Genomic DNA, 20,726 nt, shown 5'->3' with positions numbered 1-20,726 from the left:
AAAAGTGTCCAGTGCTGCTTCTTTTTTTGTCCTTGTGTTTTACGGGATCCATTTCCATTACTGTTGTCTGAGGGCATGGCAAAGTTCCTGGACATCTGCCCAGTCTCTCAGAGTTCTTGTCTTTCTGGGCTGATGGAAGCCAGTTGTATGAGAGTGGACCCAACAAGGGTCCACTGTATCAGGAGCTGAGTCTTTCACCTTGCTTGCCATGATTAACAGGGTTAGATTTTAAAGAGATTTTTAAACAGAGGCTGGATGGCCATCTGTTGATACACTTTGATTGTGAGTTCCTGCATGGCAGAATGGGGTTGGACTGGATGGCCCTGGCAGTCTCTTCCAAGTCTATGATTTGCTGCCACAGCTTTGCTTATGTATACAGCATGTTATGTGGTACTAATTTGGATAATGGGATACATACCAGTAGTCACAAGTTAGTTAACAGGACTGCCACTCATGTTCTTTTGGTGGTTAATGAGCAGATGGGAAAAGAGGAGGAGAGACTGTGCCTGGAGAGCCCAGGTCAGTCCCATGAGAAAAGAGAATATGACGAGAAAGGAGATGTGGCCATGGGGGGAAAGCAGAAACAAGTTTAGAGTTTTGTTCTAGATGGCCACATAACCTGAAAAAGCCACAAAAAATTATGGATGCCGGCCATGAAAGCCTTCGACTTCACATCAGAGACAAGTTTGTTTGGTTTCATGGGGAAATGAGGTATCAGCCTGCTCAAAATGTGAATTATTGTATGCTTTATGTACTAACACTGGACCCTCAGTCCTGACAACACACATCTGTGGTGAACATCTATAGTCTCTGAATAAAACTTTTCTGTTTCACTGGGTTTCTGTACAAGACACTGACTCCTGATCTGAACAATGACAAGACTCTTCCGAATGCAGCATTATTAAACTGCCACTTGAGCTGAGGGGAGAGAAACTAGTCAAAGCTTAGGAAAACAATGCATCTGACATACTGCTGTGGCTCTGCTTCATATTTTCTAACTTCATTTGATCCAGGAGTGGCTGCCAGCTTCTTGAAAGAGTGTCATCATGAGTTTGTTATGGGGACGTCAAGGCTAGCCAACTGAAACCGAATCCCAGAAAGTTGCCGACGCTCAGCCGAAAGGGAAGCCTATGGGGTTGGAGGGCCTACTTGTTCATGACAGGGCCACACTCTTCCTGGACAAGCAGGAGTATGGTCTTGGCACGCTCTCGGATGCTTCCTTCCACCCACTGCCTGCAGCCTTTCCGCATCAACTGGAGCCTCCTTTCCACCATTCACACCAAGTACTTTCTTGCCTAAACCACAGCAACATGCTGTATGTCGGTCTGCCCTTCGCAAGGCTCAGACGCTTCCGTCAGCACATGATGCAGCAGCTATTGTCTAAGCCACAGAGATAAGCCCTTTTACTTCCAGTCTGATGCAACTGAACTGGCTTAACTTTCAAGCCTCTAATAGCTATGTACCTTACGGCACATGAGAGGGTGCCCACTTCCATATGGCCATCCCTGCTTCCCTCGGTCATCTAAAATGGACAACTCCTCATTTGCTGGTGTTAAGGACAAAGGACCCCCCTGTAAAAGTGGGGAAAGGGCAAATAACCCCCCCCCCTATTTTTAAACCCGAGAGAACACCTCTCTAGGAATATCTAGGTCTTCCAGCACAACTCTATGGTCAACACCTGCCGTAAGTTGGTTCACAGAATCGTGCTGGAAGACCAACAAATGCCTAAAGAAGTGTTCTCTCTAGGAATTTCTAGGTCTTCCAGCTCAACCTCTGGCAAAAACTTGGCCACTGAGTCACAGCGGAGGACCAAGAGATTCCTAGAGAGAACATATTAATCAAAGCCACAAATAATCAAATCCTCAAAAGTGGAGGGTCAACTGTACTCTTCTAGTCACACTGAATCCCTAAATTGGGAGGAAGGTGGGATATCAGTGGTCTCTCCACATTCGCTGGAGTGAAGGGAGAAGGATCCCTGTGAATGTGGGGAAACTGCAAATAATAAAAATCATTCTTTTTACCTAAGGGAACACCTCTCTAGGAATCTCCAGATCCTCCAGTGCAACTCTGTGGTCAACATCTGCCAGAGATTGATCATAAAATTGTACTGGAGGACTTACAAATGCCTAGAGAAGTTGTTTTCTCTAGGAACTTCTAGGTTCTCCAGCACAACTCTATGGTCAACGTCTGGCAGAGCTGCGCTGGAGGACCTAGAGATTCCTAAACAGAAGATAGTCGTCAAAACTGTAAATAATCAAACCCGTAAAAGTCAAATCCACAAATGTGGAGAGCCAACTGTAAGTAAATAAAACCAACAACAACAACAACACTCTGTGTTCTTCCTTTTACAGAGGTAAGATGCAGAGCCTGCATGGTAGTGGTTTGAATGCTGGACTATGGCTCTGGAGACCAGGATTCAAATCCATGGAAACCCAATGGTTGACCTTGGGCAAGTCACAAGCTCTCAGCCTCAGAGGAAGGCAAAGACAAACCCGCTGCGAACAAATTGTGCTGAGAAAACCCCATGGTTTGTTCACTTTTTGAGTCAGAAACTTCTTGACGGCACACAAGAACAACGACAAAGACCCAAGAGGGAGCAATGTCTTCTCTGCTGCGGTACCACATTCTGCAACGGCCCTTGAAGGTAAGCCAAATTACTTTCAAATTACTGGTTGTTAATCTGCTGCTTACTTTGTCTTTGTTGTGTACTAGTTAGTATTATTTTAGAGATATTTTTATCATGTAATGTTGTTGTTTTAGACTGTACGCCGCTTGGCAGGTTTTTATTCTTTCCTCTTTTTCTTATTTTATTTGACCCTTACTATGGAAAGCGCTGTGCAAACTTTATAGCACTCTATAAATAAATGTTGATAATAATAATATTAATAGTAATAAATACTAATAATAACCTAACCAGCAGCTGTGCTGTTTAGCGTTCATCACTATCTGCAAACACCTTTTGCTTTTTAAAGGCTTCTACAGGCATGTGTCTGTCATTTACACCACTGCTTTCTTCCTGCAGGATTAGGCTGTGGTTTTGGTGAGTTGTTTTTACATTACTTGTGTACAAGTGGAAAGGTGAATCATGCCTATTTTAAACAAAGAGAATGACACAAGAGCTACGGAAATGAGACTCAGGCCTCATGGTCCACAAGACAAAGCAGTCAAAATAGGTAGGGCTCAAGTGGGATTTAGATTCAAAGGAGATTGGTCCTGGTCAGAACTCGGTTATTACAGATCCGTTTTCACCTAAGCTGCATAACAACAACGTTTATCAAGTAGCCCATGGGCCATCTCAAAACACAACAAATACAACCAATCTGGTACAGCACTCTGTAGAAGAGCTCTATATAAAAGGTTAAACAAAAAGGATATAAAAATAAATGAGCAAAAATATAAATACAACAGACAATAATACGTTAAATAAGTGTAGTGGAGGTAACTGTATACATCATATTTCTTCATCGCCCCTACAATTTACCCCAAATCCGCCCCACATATGAAGATCTCAGATGAATTCTTTTGCTTAAATACTGAGCTGTCATGAGAGATATTTTTGATTCCTGATGCAGCTTAGGGGTAAATACGTTGTTCTAATATGGGGATCCCCTGCATCGTTTGCTTAATCTAATATAGGCCTGAGATACAGATCTCTCTCCTGCTGATACAATTTGCACTTAAATAGTATATATGCTATATATCCTCAGTTTCATGCTCTCCACAAATCCAGGTTCGCTCATTATAAGGGATGCCATTAAATCTCCCATACCTTACCATAGTGTCAAGCTGATAAAATCTAGCTTGAGTAATTCCTCCCTAAGATGTTTCAGCATTTGTATTCTTGAACAGTTAGATATTTGAAAGGTCTGTTTATATCGGCTCAGCTGTTTTAGGTTGCCTACCTTACCAAGGGTGGCTATAGCCTTTTGAGTCTAATAGCCAAGATTTTTTGTCTTGCCCTCTTTTTTGCTTGATCGCTAAATGCACAAGTTCTAGGGAGACCGCAACCCCTTCTAAGCAGCGTAAGAAATAAAATGTTCCTCCAGGTCTACAGATGAGGAAAAAAGAACTGCAGAAGAACCTTGCCTGGCGTCTTTAGAAAGCGTAGCAAATGCTAAAAAGGTCCAAAAATTTGTGACTCTTTGTGAAGAGAGGAATGGAGAACAGCCACACACAAAAACCCAGAAGCTCCACAGCAGCTCAGCTTGAAGAATCAAAAGGTTTATAGTGAACTGAGTATGTAGATGAATAGATGGCACTGCTGAGACTCAGTTTCCATTAGGCTGAGCAAATATTAGCAAGCTATTAGTATCCACATAATTTTACTCTACGTGGCAATAAATTCACTGGAAAAGAGAACCAGATTGGCGACCATCACTTCCAAGTCACTTACTGACAACCACTTCAGCCGATGCAGCTTCACTTCAATGGGCAGCAGGAAACCCAGAGCTCTTGATGATGATGATGATGATGATGATGATGATTACATTGCGCACATTAAAATATGGTAGAAAAGAAACTTAAATCTATAGTCGCCCCTCCTTTTTCATGGGGGATCTGTTCCAGACCCCCTTGCAAAAATGGAGTTTCGCATTTATTCAAGCCTCATTGGCTTGAATATGGGCACGGGTGTGCGCTCCATTCATTCTCCCTCCATTTTAAAAAGATACTCCAAGTCGCAGGGCATCTCATTTCTAACTGCCAGCATTAAGGCTATTAACCAGCACAGAAGCGGAAGGAACCACCAAGCACCAGCTCCTCAGCAAAATGAATGGCAGAAAATACTGGCAATGGAAAATGACTATCCACAAAACAATTGTTGGTGGGGCACACACCACCTGCCATTGGTAAGTTAATTAAGATCTGTGGTATGATTGCTTTGAATTATGCAGATTCAAGCCATTCTTTAAAGGGCTTGTTGGTGTTGTGCCTTCGGGTCATTTCTGATTTATGGTGACCCCAAGGCAGCCCTTTCAAGGAGTTTTCTTGGCAAGAGTTGTTCAGAGGAGGGTTGCCATTGCCTTTCCCCGAGGCTGAGAGCATGCAACTTACCCAAGTATGCAAAACACACTACAGAAATAATCCAGTTTGAGACCGCTTTTACTGCCCTTGCTCAGTGCAAGGGAATGTAGTTTATTGTGACCCCACCAGAGCTCTCTGACAGAAAAGGTTAATGTCTCACAAAACTATTGTTCCAGGAATTCCCTAGCACTCAGCCAAGGCAGCCAGAGCTCTCTCAAACTCGGTTGTTTCTGCAGTGTGTTTTGGACCGAAGGTCAGCCAGTGGGTTTTTATGCTCGAGCTGGGAATCGAACCCTGGTCTCCAGCGTTGGCGTCCAACACTCGAACCACTGGGTCATCTACTACTAAAAAAGTACCATATATACTCGACTATAAGTTGACCTCACATCTAAGTTGAGGGCAGGTTTTGTTATAACAGATTTTGTTAACACTCATGGATAAGTCAAAGGTAAACCTTAAAGGCATGTAATAAAGGATGAAGCCAAGGAAAACAATGCCAAGGAACTTAAAAAATCCCAGCAGGCAGAACTGTTTGTGCTCAAACTAAAGTCTGGATGGAGGAGAAAGTCAAGTGCTTCCAGGACAGGTGACGCTCATGCCTTTAACCAGGGGATGGTTCCTTTTTTAATCAAGTTTAAGTACAGTTCTTACATTGACTCAAGGGTCAGTCGACTCAAGTTTTTTGGGTCAATGTTTGACTAAAATTTCTAGACTTATACATGACTATATACAGTAGATTCCTGACTTTCTGCATTTCCTTTCCCTCTGATCTCACTGTCTGCTCCTCTTTTCCCCAAGAGACTAGGATAAATGTGCACCTAATGAAATGGAAGACACTCCACAGAAGCTTATGCCACAACCAATGTGTCAGCCTTGGCGGTGCCACAAGAGTTTTGGTTGATTTTATTGCAAAAGACACACACAGCAACAATCCCTCTGGAAAATGTTAAGTCCAACTATCATTTGACTAGTCCCGAAATAATGAACCGGACAAGAATCGTCTCACAGCTACCACACTCAGCACTTCCAGGGCTCCAGTCTGATATCCTCAATTGCTTGGTTAGGGCTTCGATGGGGAAAAGGAAGCTCCCAACAACCTGTGTCTCTCTAATGCAGGCAACACGCTGGATCAGGGATGTAGGAGGACTCAGCAGCAGAATCCTGTAGGCTTCTCTCTCCCTTCAAAGGGAAATGCTGGACTCAATGGGGCTGTCAGTCACTTTAGATCCCAGACCAAGAGACAGAATACAAATAAAATAAAGTTAAATGCAGGTGGAGTGTTCCTTATCCAGAATGCCAAAATCGGAAATACTCCAAAATCCAAAACTATCCATCATTATTGTTTATATGTAGTTATCTGAAGGGTGTTTTATTTTTCTATGTGTTTAACATAAAGCCACGTATATAGAAGTTAGAAACAAAGATGAAGGCTGACCCACTTACCTACTCAAAATAGAAGTGAAAGAAGAGAAAGGAAGACTATGTAAGTTAGAGGAAGGAGGAGTAAATATAGAAGGGCACAGGAAACAGAAGAAGGGCAGATTGTGAAAACAATAATGAGTAAGAAGGATAGATTAAAAGAAGAGAGAAGAAATGTTGCACAGAGATGAACAGAGAAGTTACAGGACGAGAAAGGGAAATTAGAATGAATGAAACAGAGCAGGTAATGAGGGCTAAAGGAGGAGAAATTACCTTAAACTATTTGAGAGTAATTCAGTCCAGTAATGTAATAGTAGAAATAGAACAACTAAAAGCTTCCATGGACACATGAGAGAGATGTTAGACCAGATTAAATGTTATAAAAGGTAGTGAACTATGTGTTTCATGAATAATAAATAATAAAATTTATTTATATTCCATAGATCATAGCGGTTCACAACAATAATAAAACCAGTTAAAAACAACAATGTACAACAACAATCACAGTAAAACGTAACATCAACATTTATACAAAAGGCTAAAAGGTGGAATACATCACAATTTCAGGGGAGAAGAATGACAACAAGGTTCATGGGGGGAAAGCCTGGCGGAATAGTTAAGTCTTCAAGTTTTTCTTGAATACATCAAGGGAACTGGACATGCGGAGCTCATTGGGGAGAGAGTTCCAGAGTTGAGGGGCTGAAATAGAATATGCCCTCCTCACAGCAGCATAACGAACATCTGGAACTGTTAGGAGATGTTTCTCTCCCGACCTAAGAGTGCGGGGCGGATTATATGGGGAGAGGCGGTCCTCCAAGTACCCTGGGCCCAAGCCATTTAGGGCTTTATAGGTAATAACCAACACCTTGTATTCGGCCCAGAAGCGAATAGGCAGCCAATGGAGGTGTGATGATTCCTCGAGAGCAAAGCCCTGTGCGTGGCTATTACTCTCAGGGGATCCCTTTAAAAAAAAGAACTTTCCGCTGCCACCACCCAGTGAATGAACTATAAATTATATTTATAGTAGCTCCACAGCTACCCCTTCCCCACACACACTGGGACTTGTGAGGAATATAGAGAGAGATCTAGTTTCCTTCCTTGCTCACCCAGAGCAATCAGTAACCGAGTTAAGGCGCGTGTATAGGAGCAAAGAGATAGCAGGTGCTTTAACAGAAAGAAGTTTATTTTAAAGAAATAGTATAGAATAGGAAGGTATCACTCATGCCAGGCCTCCTTGCCTTGCAGGTCAGAAAACACAGTTACAAAGATATTCATTTCAGGCAAGCTATTACATAAACATAACAAAAACCTAGACGTACTGACTAACACTGTTCCTGAGCTACTCACACAATGATGGGATATGTAGTCCTTGTGGAGTTCTTGGAATCAGGGAGTTGGCTCCTTGCCAACTCTACCTGCATTCCTGAGCCGGTCCTCCGGCTGCTCAGAGGACAAAGGCAAGCCTCTGGTTTCCCCAAACACAGCCGAGATGGAGAACAAAGGACACATGGTCCTCCAGGGGTATTTAAAGCCCTCTCTTGGAATCTTTTTGAAACTGCCGCTCTGGCACTGTTGATTGGCCAAGTGAGCCTTACGTCAGCTATGATGTAGCTGCTCATTAGCATGTGATGTCATCTCTCATTAGCATGTACCTCCTCCCAGATTAACCCTTTGTAGTTCAGGAGAAGTCCTCAGGTGACTGGGAGACCAGTCATCACAGGAGGTCTTTCAAAACCGGTGTTATATGGCTGGCCCTGGAACATCCAGTGACCAACCTAGCTGCCATATTCTGCACTAGTTGTAGCTTCCGAGTTTGGTACAAGGGTTGCCCCACGTAAAGCGCATTACAGAAATCTAATCGAGAGGTTACCAGAGCGTGTACAACGGTTTCAAGGTCCCCCCGGTCCAAGAAGGGTTGCAGTTGGCGTATCAGCCAAAGCTGATAACAGGTGCTCCTAACCGTCGCATCCACCTGGGATGTAAGATGAAGCGACGAGTCAAGGAGCACCCCCAAACTGCGAACCGAGTCCTTCATAGGGAGCGTGACCCCATTCAGGACAGGTGGAAAAATTTCCTTCCCAGGACCAGGGGAGCCTATCACCAGTACTTCCGTTTTCTCTGGATTCAGGCTGAGTCTGTTTTCCCTCATCCAGCCCATTACCGACTCCAAGCAGGCATTAAGAAGAGAGATGCCGTCCCTAGTTACTGCATCAGTCAGAGACATAGAGAAGATTATTTGGGTGTCATCAGCGTACTGATAACACCGCACCCCATGTCTCCGGATGATCTCTCCCAGCGGCTTCATGTAAATGTTAAACAGCATGGGGGACAAAATTGCTCCTTGAGGGACCCCAGATGTAAGGGCCCTCTTATCGGAACGACAGTCCCCCAGCTGCACCATCTGGAATCTACCTGAGAGGTAGGAACGGAACCACTGCAAAGCAGAGCCCCCGATACCTAACTCCCTCAGGCGATCCAGAAGGACACCATGGTTGATGGTATCGAAGGCCGCTGAGATGTCCAAAAGCACTAACAGGGACACGCTTCCCCTGTCCATGCCCAGAAGGAGATCATCAACTAAGGCGACCATGGCAGTCTCAACTCCATAGCCCACCTGGAACCCGGTTTGAAATGGGTCCAGATAATCAGTTTCATCCAGGACTCCCTGAAGCTGAAAGGCGACTCCCCTCTCGATCACCTTCCCTAAAAATGGCAGCAGCGAGACAGGCCAATAATTATTCTGAATTAGGGGGTCAAGGGAGGGCTTTTTTAATAAAGGTTTTACTATGGCCGTCTTCAATGTAGATGGAAATTGCCCATCCCTGAAAGATGTATTAATAATACGGTGTAACATGTTAGTCACAACCATTCCCCCTTGAGCTGTCAGCCATGAAGGACAGGGATCGAGAGAGCAAGTCGTCTTCCTGACACTTCACAGAATCCTGCCCACATCCTCGGTGGACAGGATTGAAGATACAAGAATATTGAAATTGTGTAAGTGAATGGTGCAATGTGTTAAATAATGGTTGTACAGTGGTCCCTTCTTTTACGCGGGGGATCCGCTCGGGACCCCCCCCCCCATGTAAAAGAAACTCCGTGTATGCTTGAGCCCCATTAGAAGTAATGGGGCTCACGCTTGCAGCAGCGCAGCGGTGTGCCATTATTCCTTCTGGTGCGCAGGGCCGCTTCTTCTGGCACTGCTTTCAGCAGTGTATAATGCGCCCGCGTATGATGCAGGTGCACTGTATGTTCTATATTTTATTTTAATGCAATAAAAGTTATTCTTTTAATATTATAAAAAATACATTCAAAATTGTCCTCGTGGGTAGCTGAGATAGTGGCACCTTTGCTTTCTGATAGTTCGGTGTACATAAACTTTGTTCCATGCACAAAATTATTATAAATATTATGTGTAAAATTACCTTCAGGCTATGTTGATAAGGTATATATGAAACATGCATGAATTTCATGTTTAGACTTGGATCCCATCTCTAAGATCTCTCATCATGTAGATGCAAATATTCCAAAATCTGGGGGTAAAAATCCCAAACACCTCTGGCTCCAAGCATTTCAGATAAGGGAGACGCAATCTGTATAAAATGTAATTTCTTTCGGTCTGGCTTATGAAAGTTTATTTCAGGTGTGTCTGCTTCACATGGCTGCAGTGCCAAAATCTCCTTCTGTCAGCCTGCAAAGACTTTAGTGCTCAGGAAGGCTTGCATAGAGCGATATGTTCATTCAGGCAGCCTGGACCTGAGCCACGTTAGGTTTTATAAGTCATACGCAACGTTTTGAATTGTGCTTGGAGACGGACCAGCATCCAGCCAGCCAGGCAGGCTGTTGCAACAAGGGAGTTGTGTGCTCCCTCTAAACAGTACATACAAACTCACACATTGTTCGGCAAAACCTTCAGATGCCTCCAGCAGTGTTTTCTTTTGTTGCAGGAAGTGCAAAACCGCGTTAAAGGAAGTATCTGGCCCAGTCTACTTTGTCTTAAGAGCCTGGCCCATCTGTGTTTACTTCAGCGCTCCAGAGTTTACCCACAATAATGAAAAACCTGAGAAGAGCAACAGAAGATTAAGAGGGTGGAAAACTAGAAACACCTAGGCATTGTTTTCCTAAGGGGAAAAAATAGAGGTAAACAGTATGGCTGCTTTTAAATTCTGTATATAACCGGCTGCCGAGAGCTGACGCATCCAGCTGCTCTCTGACAGCAATCCCTCACTCCAGAAGTGAAGAGGAGAACTGAAGACTGGGTGGGAGAGAAGTAGGGGTATTAAGTTTTGAAATGTAAGGCAGCCTGAGGATTATGAGTTGCCAGGAGAGGACGCAGTATCAATCCACTGAGACTCTTTCAAAAGACACGATCAATATTTGATCTAGGGCAGAGTAAAGAGGGATACAATATAGACAGTGATTGCATCAAGTGTCAGAGGAAACAGGTTTAGATCCTGCTGTTCAAGTGGTTCAACCTGGAACTGAAATTCATCAGAGGGAGAGCGGACAATGCAAAAGCACATTTGCTCTCGGTTAGCAAGGAAGCAACCGGACACAAAACCTTGACAAAGCTCCATCAGGACTTCATCACCTTTATTATTTAATTAAGACATGAGATCTCTCTGGGTGTCTTACAATAAAAAGGAACGTTGGGTACTTACCGTGACACGAGGCTCAGGGGGGCTAGCTCCTCCCTATATAGGGGCCGGTCATTTGTTTATAGTCCCTGCCTACAGGAGCAAATAGGAGGAGTTATACCCAGATTACAGGAGGACCCTCTCTGCTGGGAAATCAGTCAGAACAACTTCAAATTGGAAAGGCAACAATTTAGAACAGTAAAATAAGGCCAACATTTGCTCCAGTGTCATGGAGCAATACTCCCTAATGAGGCAACAGCCATACGGGCCCCACATTTTATGGCTTCCACCCTGAACGCATTACGATGCCCACTGCCTACGACAGCCAAACTCTACAATACAATTGCATCTGTTCAGCCTTTCCCAGAAGGAAACTCAATAGCATATGGATTTGAATGAGTTATTTCTCCGAAGACAACACAATCAGACCTCTATCCAGGAACAACCTACTGCAGAGCAGACCAAAATAACAGAACGTTTCTTGTTCTATTGTCGTTGTCACTTACAATTTCCAACCAAGAACCACTTGAACATAGCATTAGACCACATAACAGCGATACAGAGCCAGAAATGAAACCTCCTGGCAAAGTCGGATGGCAAGTCTCCACCGCATCTATCCTGTGAACTCGGTAACAGAAGGCAATAACAACATCCAGAACATGAAAGGGCCATAATACACCTGTGGATTTCCTCCATTGTGATACATACTATTGAATGTCTCATGGAGAGAGAGCATGTTGGACTAGACGTCCAGTTCAAATCTCTGCTCAGCCATGGAAATCCATAGGGAGACCTTGGGTGTGTCACACTCTCAGCCTACCAGGAAGCCTACACCGGATAAATCTGGGCAAGAAAACAGTCCCTTTTAGGAGCAGTATGGTTTAATGGTGTAAATACTGGACTTAGGTCCTTGGACAACTAGGGTTCAAATCCCCACTTAGCCACAGGAACTCCCTGGGTGTCCTTGAGCAGGTCACCCTCTCTTAGCAGCCAAAGAGGAAAGCAATGGCACACCTTCTCTGAAGAAATCATAGAATCATAGAGTTTGAAGGGACTACAAGGGCAGTCTGATCCCTCTTCTGCCATGCAGGAACACATAATGAAAGCATCCCCAACAGATCGCCATCCAGTCTCTGTTTAAGAACCTCCAAAGGAGGTTCCACCACCATCTCCAAGGAATCAGTGTCTTCCACAGTCAAACAGCTCTTACTGCCAGGAAGTTCCTCCTAATGTTGAAGGCAACTAAAAAGGTGAAGGGTCTGGAAACCATGAAGCCCTATGAGGAACGACTTAGGGGGCTGGGGATGTTTAGCCTGGAGAAGAGAAGGTTAAGAGGTGATATGATAGTCCTGTTTAAATATTTGAAAGGATGTCATATTGAGGAGGGAGCAAGCTTGTTTTCTGCTGCTCCAGAAATTAGGACCCAGAGCAATGGATGCAAGCTGCAGGAAAAGAGATTCCACCTTGACATTAGGAGGAATGTCCCGACAGTAAGGGCTGTTCAACAGCAGAAGACATTCCAACGGATGTAGTGGAGTCTCCTTCCTGGGAACTCTTTAAACAGAGGCTGCATGGCCATCTGTTGGGATGCTTTGATTGAGAGTTTCTGCATGGCAGAAAGGGGTTGGACTGGATGGACCCTATGGTTTCTTCCAACTGGTTCTAAATGGAATCTCTTTTCCTGTAGCTGGAATCCATTACTCTAGGTCCTATTCTCTGGAACACCAGAAAACATCCTCAATATGACATCCCTCCAAATACTTAAATAGGGTTATCATATCACCTCTTAATTTTCTCTTCTCAGGCTAAACATTCCCAGCTCCCTAAATCTTTCCTCATAGGGCTTTATGGTTTCCAGACCCTTCAACCATTTTGGTGGCCCTCCTGTGAACACGCTCCAGTCTCTCAACATCCTTCTTGAATTGTTTTGCCCAGAACTGGATACAGGTGGGGCCTGACAAAGCAGAATAGAGTGGCACTATTACTTCCCTTGATCTAGACACTATATTCTATTGATGCAGCCTAGAAACCTGCCAAGTAAACCCTAGAAGAGGGTTACTATAATTCAGAGTCTTCTTAAAGGTATGTAATAACAAGATCCTATGTAGAAGACAGTTGGAACATTACCAGCAAACAGTCCAGTTTCTGCAGAAAATAGTAAATGAACATAGCTGTACTGACATCTCCCATCAGAAACAGCAACATTCAATGGGAGAATACTTCAGCCTCCCAAAATATTTGGTCAGTGGCCTTTAAGATGACCACCCTTGAACAATGAAATGTCAATAACAGAAATTTACAAAGAGGTACAAGCCTATCTCCTGGGGCTTGAATAGGGACAAAAGATTTTCATCACAGAGGGATGCGTGAATCAGCTCACCAACACAAGAAAGTCTGTGCTACCTCACAGCTAGGGCTTATTTAATGGCCACCATTACAGTAAGCTTCACTGTCTGGCTTCTGCCATTTCAATTTCATCCTACTCCACGGTTTGCCATTTCTCCCCAACACAAGCAAAAGAATAGAAATCTGCCAATTTGGGGATAACACCATCCATACATCTGATGGAGTGGGCTGGGTCTATAAAAGCTTATACCACAATAAATTATTGATGCTAAACCAAGGCATAATACTTTGCCTTTGGTGCCACAGACTAATACAGCTACTAATCTGGAAAGTGATAACAAGCTGATGACTGAAAAGTGGCTCATTTCATGCCCCAGCCACCTTTTTCAAACAGAACCAGACACTGCAAGGTACAGCTTACAAGACTGCCATCTCAAGAGTTTGTGTGTCCTCAGGTTTCAGGCACCTGCCATGCATTATTTACAGACAAAACCCAGCATGGACAGGATATTTCTGCACCCAACTAATGCACTTTGCCCTTGGGCTAAGGAGTTCTGTCCTACGCAATGTCATTTCTTGGGGCAAAGAAGGCCCCATATCATTTTGTGGTGGAAACATGAGTCAGAGGCGCTGGTGAGAGTGTTCAGTGGCAAAACCTTTCCTGCCTCTTCTCAAAGACCAGAAGACAAGCACATGCATCTCTCCGCTCAATGTCTGTCTGGAGTCGGTAATGGGCTGGATGAGGGAAAACAGACTCAGCCTGAATCCAGAGAAAACGGAAGTACTTGTGATAAGTTCTCCTGGTCCTGGGAAGGAGGTTTGTCCACCAGTCCTGAATGGGGTCACGCTCCCTGTGAAGGACTCAGTTCGCAGTTTGGGGGTGCTTCTTGACTCCTTGCTTCACCTGACTCCTCAGGTGGATGCGACAGTTAGGAGCACCTGTTATCAGCTTCGGCTGATACGCCAGCTGCGTCCCTACCTGGACCGGGGGGACCTTGAAACAGTAGTACACGCACTGGTAACCTCTCGACTCGATTTCTGTAATGCGCTCTACATGGGGCAACCCTTGTATCAAACTCAGAAGCTGCAGTTGGTTCAAAATATGGCTGCCAGACTGGTCACTGGTAGCTCCAGGGCCAGCCACATAACACCTGTACTAGCAGATCTGCACTGGCTGCCAATTCGCTTCTGGGCACAATACAAGGTGTTGCTTGTTACCTATAAAGCCCTAAATGGCTTGGGCCCAGAGTACTTGAAGGACCGACTCTCCCCATACAATCAGCCCCGCACTCTCAGATCTCGTGGGGGAAAACTTTTGAGTGTTCCCAAGACAAGATACGCAGCGACTGCGCAAAGGGCTTTTTCTGTGGTGGCCCCGCAGTCTTGGAACGCTCTCCCTGAGGAGCTCTGCTTAGCCCCCTCCCTGGAGTCATTTAAGAGAAACCTTAAGACTCATTTATTTCGTCAAGCCTTCCCTCACATGTCCTGACTGTTTTGCTCCTGCATACTATTTATTGTATTTTTATATTGTTTTATTATTTTGATTGATTAATGATGGATTTTAATGATATATAGTAGTATACGGTGTTTTTTTTATGAAGGACTTTAGCTGTTAATTTTGATTTTTAAACTGTGATTTTTATTGTATTATATTTGTAACCTGTATCGTATTGTATCTTATTCTGTTTGTAAACCGCCGTGATCATAGGAACGGCGGTATATAAATAAAATTTCAATCAATCAATCAAAACATGCTCCTTGGAATCTCTCCCGGAAGTACCTAGCAGAGATCTTGGTATCTGAAAGTCAGGGATGGAAGGACCAGGTCCAGTAGAGATCCACAGACCACTGACCACAGAATAACCAGAGTTATCGTTCAGGAACTCCCTGGGCCAAAGGAGCATGGAAACTAAGAAAGGGTGATAGAAAAGCTGGACCACTCCTCTCAGATAGCATTCATTGTCACACAATCTGTGAAAGTAACTGGTTTGAAATGGTTTAAATGACCCTTGTTCACACTTGAGCTGAATTGCTGAAGCAGTCTGGTGAGGGGCCCCTGTGCTAGACCCATTTAATGTGCGTCTTTTTGACGCTCGTTTTTTGGCATCTTTTCACAATAAATCGCTTCAGCGCAAGTATGAACGAGATGTGGGTCCAAATCAATACCTTATGACGTGATCAGAGATCAGTGACTCACCAAAGAGGGTCCATTTTGAATCAGTTCATCAGTCAATGTGAATGACAAGCGGGTTATTTTACAACAAGAAAATGCAATCGGGGCAAATGCAGTATGAACCACGCTTCGCTGTTGAACCAATGCAGTGATTCTGATCACAAACTGGTTTATTTTAACTGGGAATGAGGTCCCAGTTCCAAACAACGCTCCCAGGCCCTTCATGTGTCTCTGCCAAGCCACCTAATAAAAGCTGTGTCCTTTGGGGTGATGCTGACAGGCAGCTATTTTAAAGATCTGTGAAGCAAAGATGGGGATTTCCCACAAGAGAATGAGGAGCAAGAAAAAGTTAAGTGCAGGTTGCCTATGAATCCTTATGACGGCCCAGACCCCCGAGCAGACAATCCTCCTCCACTTGGACTTCCCAACATGAACCAAACTGGCCAAAGACAGGACCTATCGATACGCTCAATTTTCTGCACCAAATCAACTTTTTAAAACAAAAAAGCCAAACAATGCTGCCTCCTGTGCACCTTCACCGTCCGGCCTACTATGCCTCCATCATTTACTATCACTTAACTCAAGCCAAAGTTGAGAGCCAATGGCTCCATGGCAAAGCTGATCAAACTTATACTGTACCTAGATTAGCAGGTTTTGAGAGAGCGAGGAAGGAACAATGCTGGGCCATTTCACAAATGATGCCCCCCCCAAAGCTGTTTATTACACGTAACCCTGGAAAGAAACTCTTTCTATTCAAATTATAACTGCATTTTTCAGGGTCTATTTGAACGTTAGTTTCATAGTCTCACCTACTGCCTACAAAAATAAGAAGCTACAAAGCAGAGATGGGCAATGCTCATCGGCCAGAAAATACAGTCTGTGAATCAGGTAGGAACCCTGGATGGGGTGGTACTATACCTAAAAGGCAGGTGTTTACTTGGAAGCACTCCTGCATCCATCTCTATCACTAGAGACCCAGGCAGACTCTGTGGTTTAGAGTGCTTGGGATAAGCTTCAACTGATTTGCCAGCTTTGGCCTTTCCTGGACAGGGACAACTTGACCACAACCAATCTTGCATGGGCAACTTCTTGACTAGACTACTGCAATGTGCGCTATGTAGGGCTGCTCCTGTAAACAACTTGGAAGCTGCAGCGAGTGTAAAATGCAAGAGACAGCAGACCGGCCTATTGTATAAATACTGTATGACATTAACACTGATTTCAAAGTAACTGCATAACTGAAAAACAAAAACAAAACTAAGAGCACAAATATTACCACCGTATATATTCAGCTATAAGTCAACCTCATGTATAAATGGAGGGCAGATTTTGGGGCCAAAATTATGGATTTTGATATGACCCATGGATAAGTCAGGGGTAAAACTTAGGGGCATCTAGCAAAGGATGTAAAGGATGAAGCAAAGGGAAATGATGCCAAAGAACTTACAAGATCCCAGCAGCCACAAAGGCTCTCGGAGCATAACTGCCTGTGTTCACAGTAAAGGCTGATCGGATGAGAGAAAAGAGGAAGGTCAGTGCTTCCAGGGCAGATTACGCTCTTGCCTTTGTAAAAGGAGTTCAAGTACCATGCTTACATTGACCTATGGACAGGATGACTCAGGTTTTCTGGCTCCATTTCTGAAATTAAATTTCTAGACTTCTACAGAAGTGTACCCAGTAAGATTGAAGCAGGTCTCAAATAAGCTGGCATGACAGACAACGCAGAATCATTTTCAAAGACTGAACCCGGCCAAAACTTCGACAAGCAGCAGACCAGAGTCCAACTTCAGGAGCAGAAAAGGGGGTAACCAAGGCGTAGGCTTGCCTCAGCAACCACCCAAAGAACCAGCAACGCAAGATGAGCGCCCAGAGGATGAAGAAAAGGGAGACCATTTTCCTTACCTGCAATGGTGGCCTCGTCCAGGTGGGTGCCTGGGGCCCGGTCCCCGTGTCCTTGCTGCAGAAGGAAGCCACACAGGATCCAGACGGCTATTCTGGACCACACATCCATGGTTTGCTCAGGAAAAGACGGCCCCGGAGGTAATTCCCAAATGTCAGCTCCCCCTCGACATCAGTTCCCAAACGGGGAAGACGTCCGGATTCTCCCTCAGCAAGGAGGCAACGCTTTTCTCAAGCAGTTCCTGGAATTCCTTATATCCCAAAAGACTGCAGGAAGGTCTCCTCTGTTCCAGGAACAAGGCTGGTTAAGTTTCCAAAAGCTGCAGAAGTAAAAGATGGAGAGAGGCTTTAAGGAGCATTTTCCCCAGCACTTGAGCAACCTCCAGAAAGCCTGCTCTGGGTGTTTCCAACTCTCCACAAACCCTTCCTATAGACTCACCAGAGGCACTGAAAGGGCCTGTCCAACCTCTAAGGGGAGCAAAAAGCCTAAATACTTAAAGGAACAGTTTCCAAACATACCCCAAAAACCATGGAAAAGAAATATATCCTTTGGCCTTAGTTTCTTTCACAAATTATTTACCACAATTCCCATAGAAGCCACCTCCAGACTAGTTCTCCCAGCAAATTTCCAGCAGATTGCAGACCGAAGCAAAACTAAAGGACACCCAATTAAACATTATATAATAATAATAATAATAATAATAATAATAATAATAATAATGTGTCTGGTTATCCCACTCCCTTTCATTTTGGAGGCTAGAGGGGATTATATTAACTACCACACAATGCTTAATTCTCAGTCTTCAAATGTCAAACCACAGCAGACTGAATCTGACTTCTGGATGCTCAGCAAGCATTAATTTACAAGAATTTGCATTTATTTTAATGCAAGCCAGCAACACTTTTTCTTAAAAGGAAGAGGTCAGCAGGTGGACCGGCAGCAAAAATGCAGAAAGAAAAGCAGACACTGCCTCTCGATCTCTGTGCTCCTTTGGACCAAAACACAAAAATAACAGCCTTATAACTGTATATCCTTCTCTTTTCAAAGCCCACTGATGCCAGCTGGAACTCCAGGGCTGGGGGGTTTCCTTCAGGAGACAAGTAAAGAGGCTGCCTTGCTACTATCCCAAGCAGAGCGGCCATGCTGGAGAAAGGGGAAGGGGTGCTGGCTCTGCTGCTTAAGCCAAGGCTGCTGGCGCATTCAATCCAACCTTTGGCTTTTGCACAACTTCCAAGGAGTCTTCCTCCTCTTGTTCCTGCTTTGGAGTTCCACTAAAAAGTTAACTTCAAGAGAAAGCCACTCCCTGAAATCCCTTGCACCCTTCAGACGCCTCTGAAGGGTCACTTTCTTGCCCTTCCACGGTTCTTGGGAGAAACTCTTCCCCTGGAAAAAGGACGGTTAAGTGCAGAAGACAAGGCCAAACTAACAATATTTGTCTACCTAAATTGTTGGCTCTTTTGGCCCTTTAATCTCTGCTTTCGTTCCCGTTGGAAGAGAGACGGAAGGAGACGGAAAAGCCAGATGGGGCTCTGGCTGGAAGAGTCCTAGGAGGCTGAATTGTTATTGTTATTATTCCTCAAGCAAAGCCCCCCCCCCCCCCCTCCGCCTCAGTCGGCTTTGCTTCCCGAAGCACAGGGACTCCAAGGAAAGGATCCCAAGGAGATGCAGTTAATCCAGATTAGGCTTTGATAATCCAGATTGGAGGCCCAATCTCTCCTGAGGAGGAGGCTGCAGGACAGGTGCGCACATCTGAGCGAACAGGAAGGCAGGCAGCAGCGGCGGTGGCAGTCTTTAGCTGCCCACAACTAACCCAAATGCCCCCTTTACTTTGCCAAACCAACTGCCCCCTCCTTTACCCAGAATCCCCTCTAAAAAACAAAGATGGCTTCACTCAGGCTAACCACACTCCCGGGTTCTGAGTAAAAACCTGACCCAACAGAGCTCCCTATGAACCCACAGATACACAGCCACACCACACACACACACAAAACCCCTTTTACCCAGAATCCCCTTCTACAAAGATGGCCTCACTCAGGCTAAATACTTTTCCCAGTCCTGACTGAAATCCTGACCCAAAACAGCCCTCTATTAACACACACAGAGAGAGGCACAACTCACACTCAGACCCACAACAATACCCCCGTTACCCAGAATCCTCTTCTACAAACAAAGATGGCCTCGCTCAGGCTAATGACCCTCCCCAGTTCTGACTGAAAAACTGATCCAAATCAGACCCTTATTAACCCCCCACACAAACACACCCCACACACACACTCAACAATACCCTCCTCCCTTTAATAAAGCTCTTTCTGCCCCAATTTAATTAGCAAATGGGGCCGTTAGAGGCAGTTTGCCCGCCCCCGGCCAGGAAATGGTTCCTCCCTGAGATATCTGTCCTCCCCCCGCGCCCAGACTCGCAATGGTATCGCCCAGGCGCCCCTCACAGGAGACGCTCGCTCCCCTCTTTCCCCCAGATACCCGCTTCCTCCCCGCTCCCGCGTCCTAAGTGGTCTCTCCCTAGGGCCTCCCCTTTCCCCAAAGCCTAGTGGTCTCTCCCCTCAGCTGCGTTCCGACGGCCGCGGCGCGCGGAGCTCCTCCTCTCTCTGTCTGTCTTAATATAAGGGGCGGGGCTAAGCAGCGCAGAAGACTCCGCCCCTCCTTGGCCGCTGCCAGCCAATCAGGGAGCCGGAGGCTTAGAAGCCGGTCTCTGTTGCCCGACAGCGGCCTCTAGCGACGGAGAGCGGGAAGGGCGCCATGAAAAAGGCGCCACGTGGTTTGCACTGCAGAAATAATCCGTTTTGACACCGCTTTAACTGCCATGGTTTATAGGCCTTTTTTATGGCTCTCTGACAGAGAAGGCTAAATGTCTCACATCTCCAGATTCCAATAGCATTCATCTATGGCAACTAAAGTGGTGTCAAACTGGGTTATTTCTGTAGTGCAGATGCAGCCTTGGACTGCATACACAATCCACTTTGACACCGCTTTAACTGTCTCTATTTTGTTGTTGTTGTTGTTGTTGTTGTTATTAGTCAAGTCTAGGAAAGCTCATGCTGCCAACTTCTTTCTTTCAGTGAGTCTCAAGGGTGCTATAAGATCTCTCTGCGTACTGATTATACAGACTAACATGGCTATATCTTTGAGTAGTAATAATAATGATGATGATGATGATGATGATGATGATATTTCCCTGCAAGTAGCTCTCCGTATCCTTGGCAAAGCCTTCCTCCAA

General features: G+C 44.9%; 1 protein-coding gene across 3 annotated transcripts in view; it reads right to left on the bottom strand.

Moving 5' to 3' along the window:
* STIM1 (stromal interaction molecule 1) overlaps positions 1 to 20,085 on the bottom strand; it is a 156,273-nt gene extending 136,188 nt beyond the window's left edge. For all 3 annotated transcript variants that reach the window (XM_042458111.1, XM_042458110.1, XM_042458112.1), the window contains exons 1-2: positions 18,935 to 20,085; positions 17,497 to 17,813 (exon numbers count right to left, since the gene is read on the bottom strand). In XM_042458111.1, the coding sequence (XP_042314045.1) occupies positions 17,497 to 17,605 (109 nt within the window). In that variant the 5' untranslated portion in view covers positions 17,606 to 17,813; positions 18,935 to 20,085. The remainder of the gene's footprint in view (positions 1 to 17,496; positions 17,814 to 18,934) is intronic.
* Positions 20,086 to 20,726: the final 641 nt, after the last annotated feature.

This window comes from Sceloporus undulatus, chromosome 3 (genome assembly GCF_019175285.1).
Source record: "Sceloporus undulatus isolate JIND9_A2432 ecotype Alabama chromosome 3, SceUnd_v1.1, whole genome shotgun sequence".
Taxonomy (NCBI): domain Eukaryota; kingdom Metazoa; phylum Chordata; class Lepidosauria; order Squamata; family Phrynosomatidae; genus Sceloporus; species Sceloporus undulatus.
Note: the sequence above shows the minus strand (reverse complement) of the source record. Positions and strands in the feature narration are given on the sequence as shown.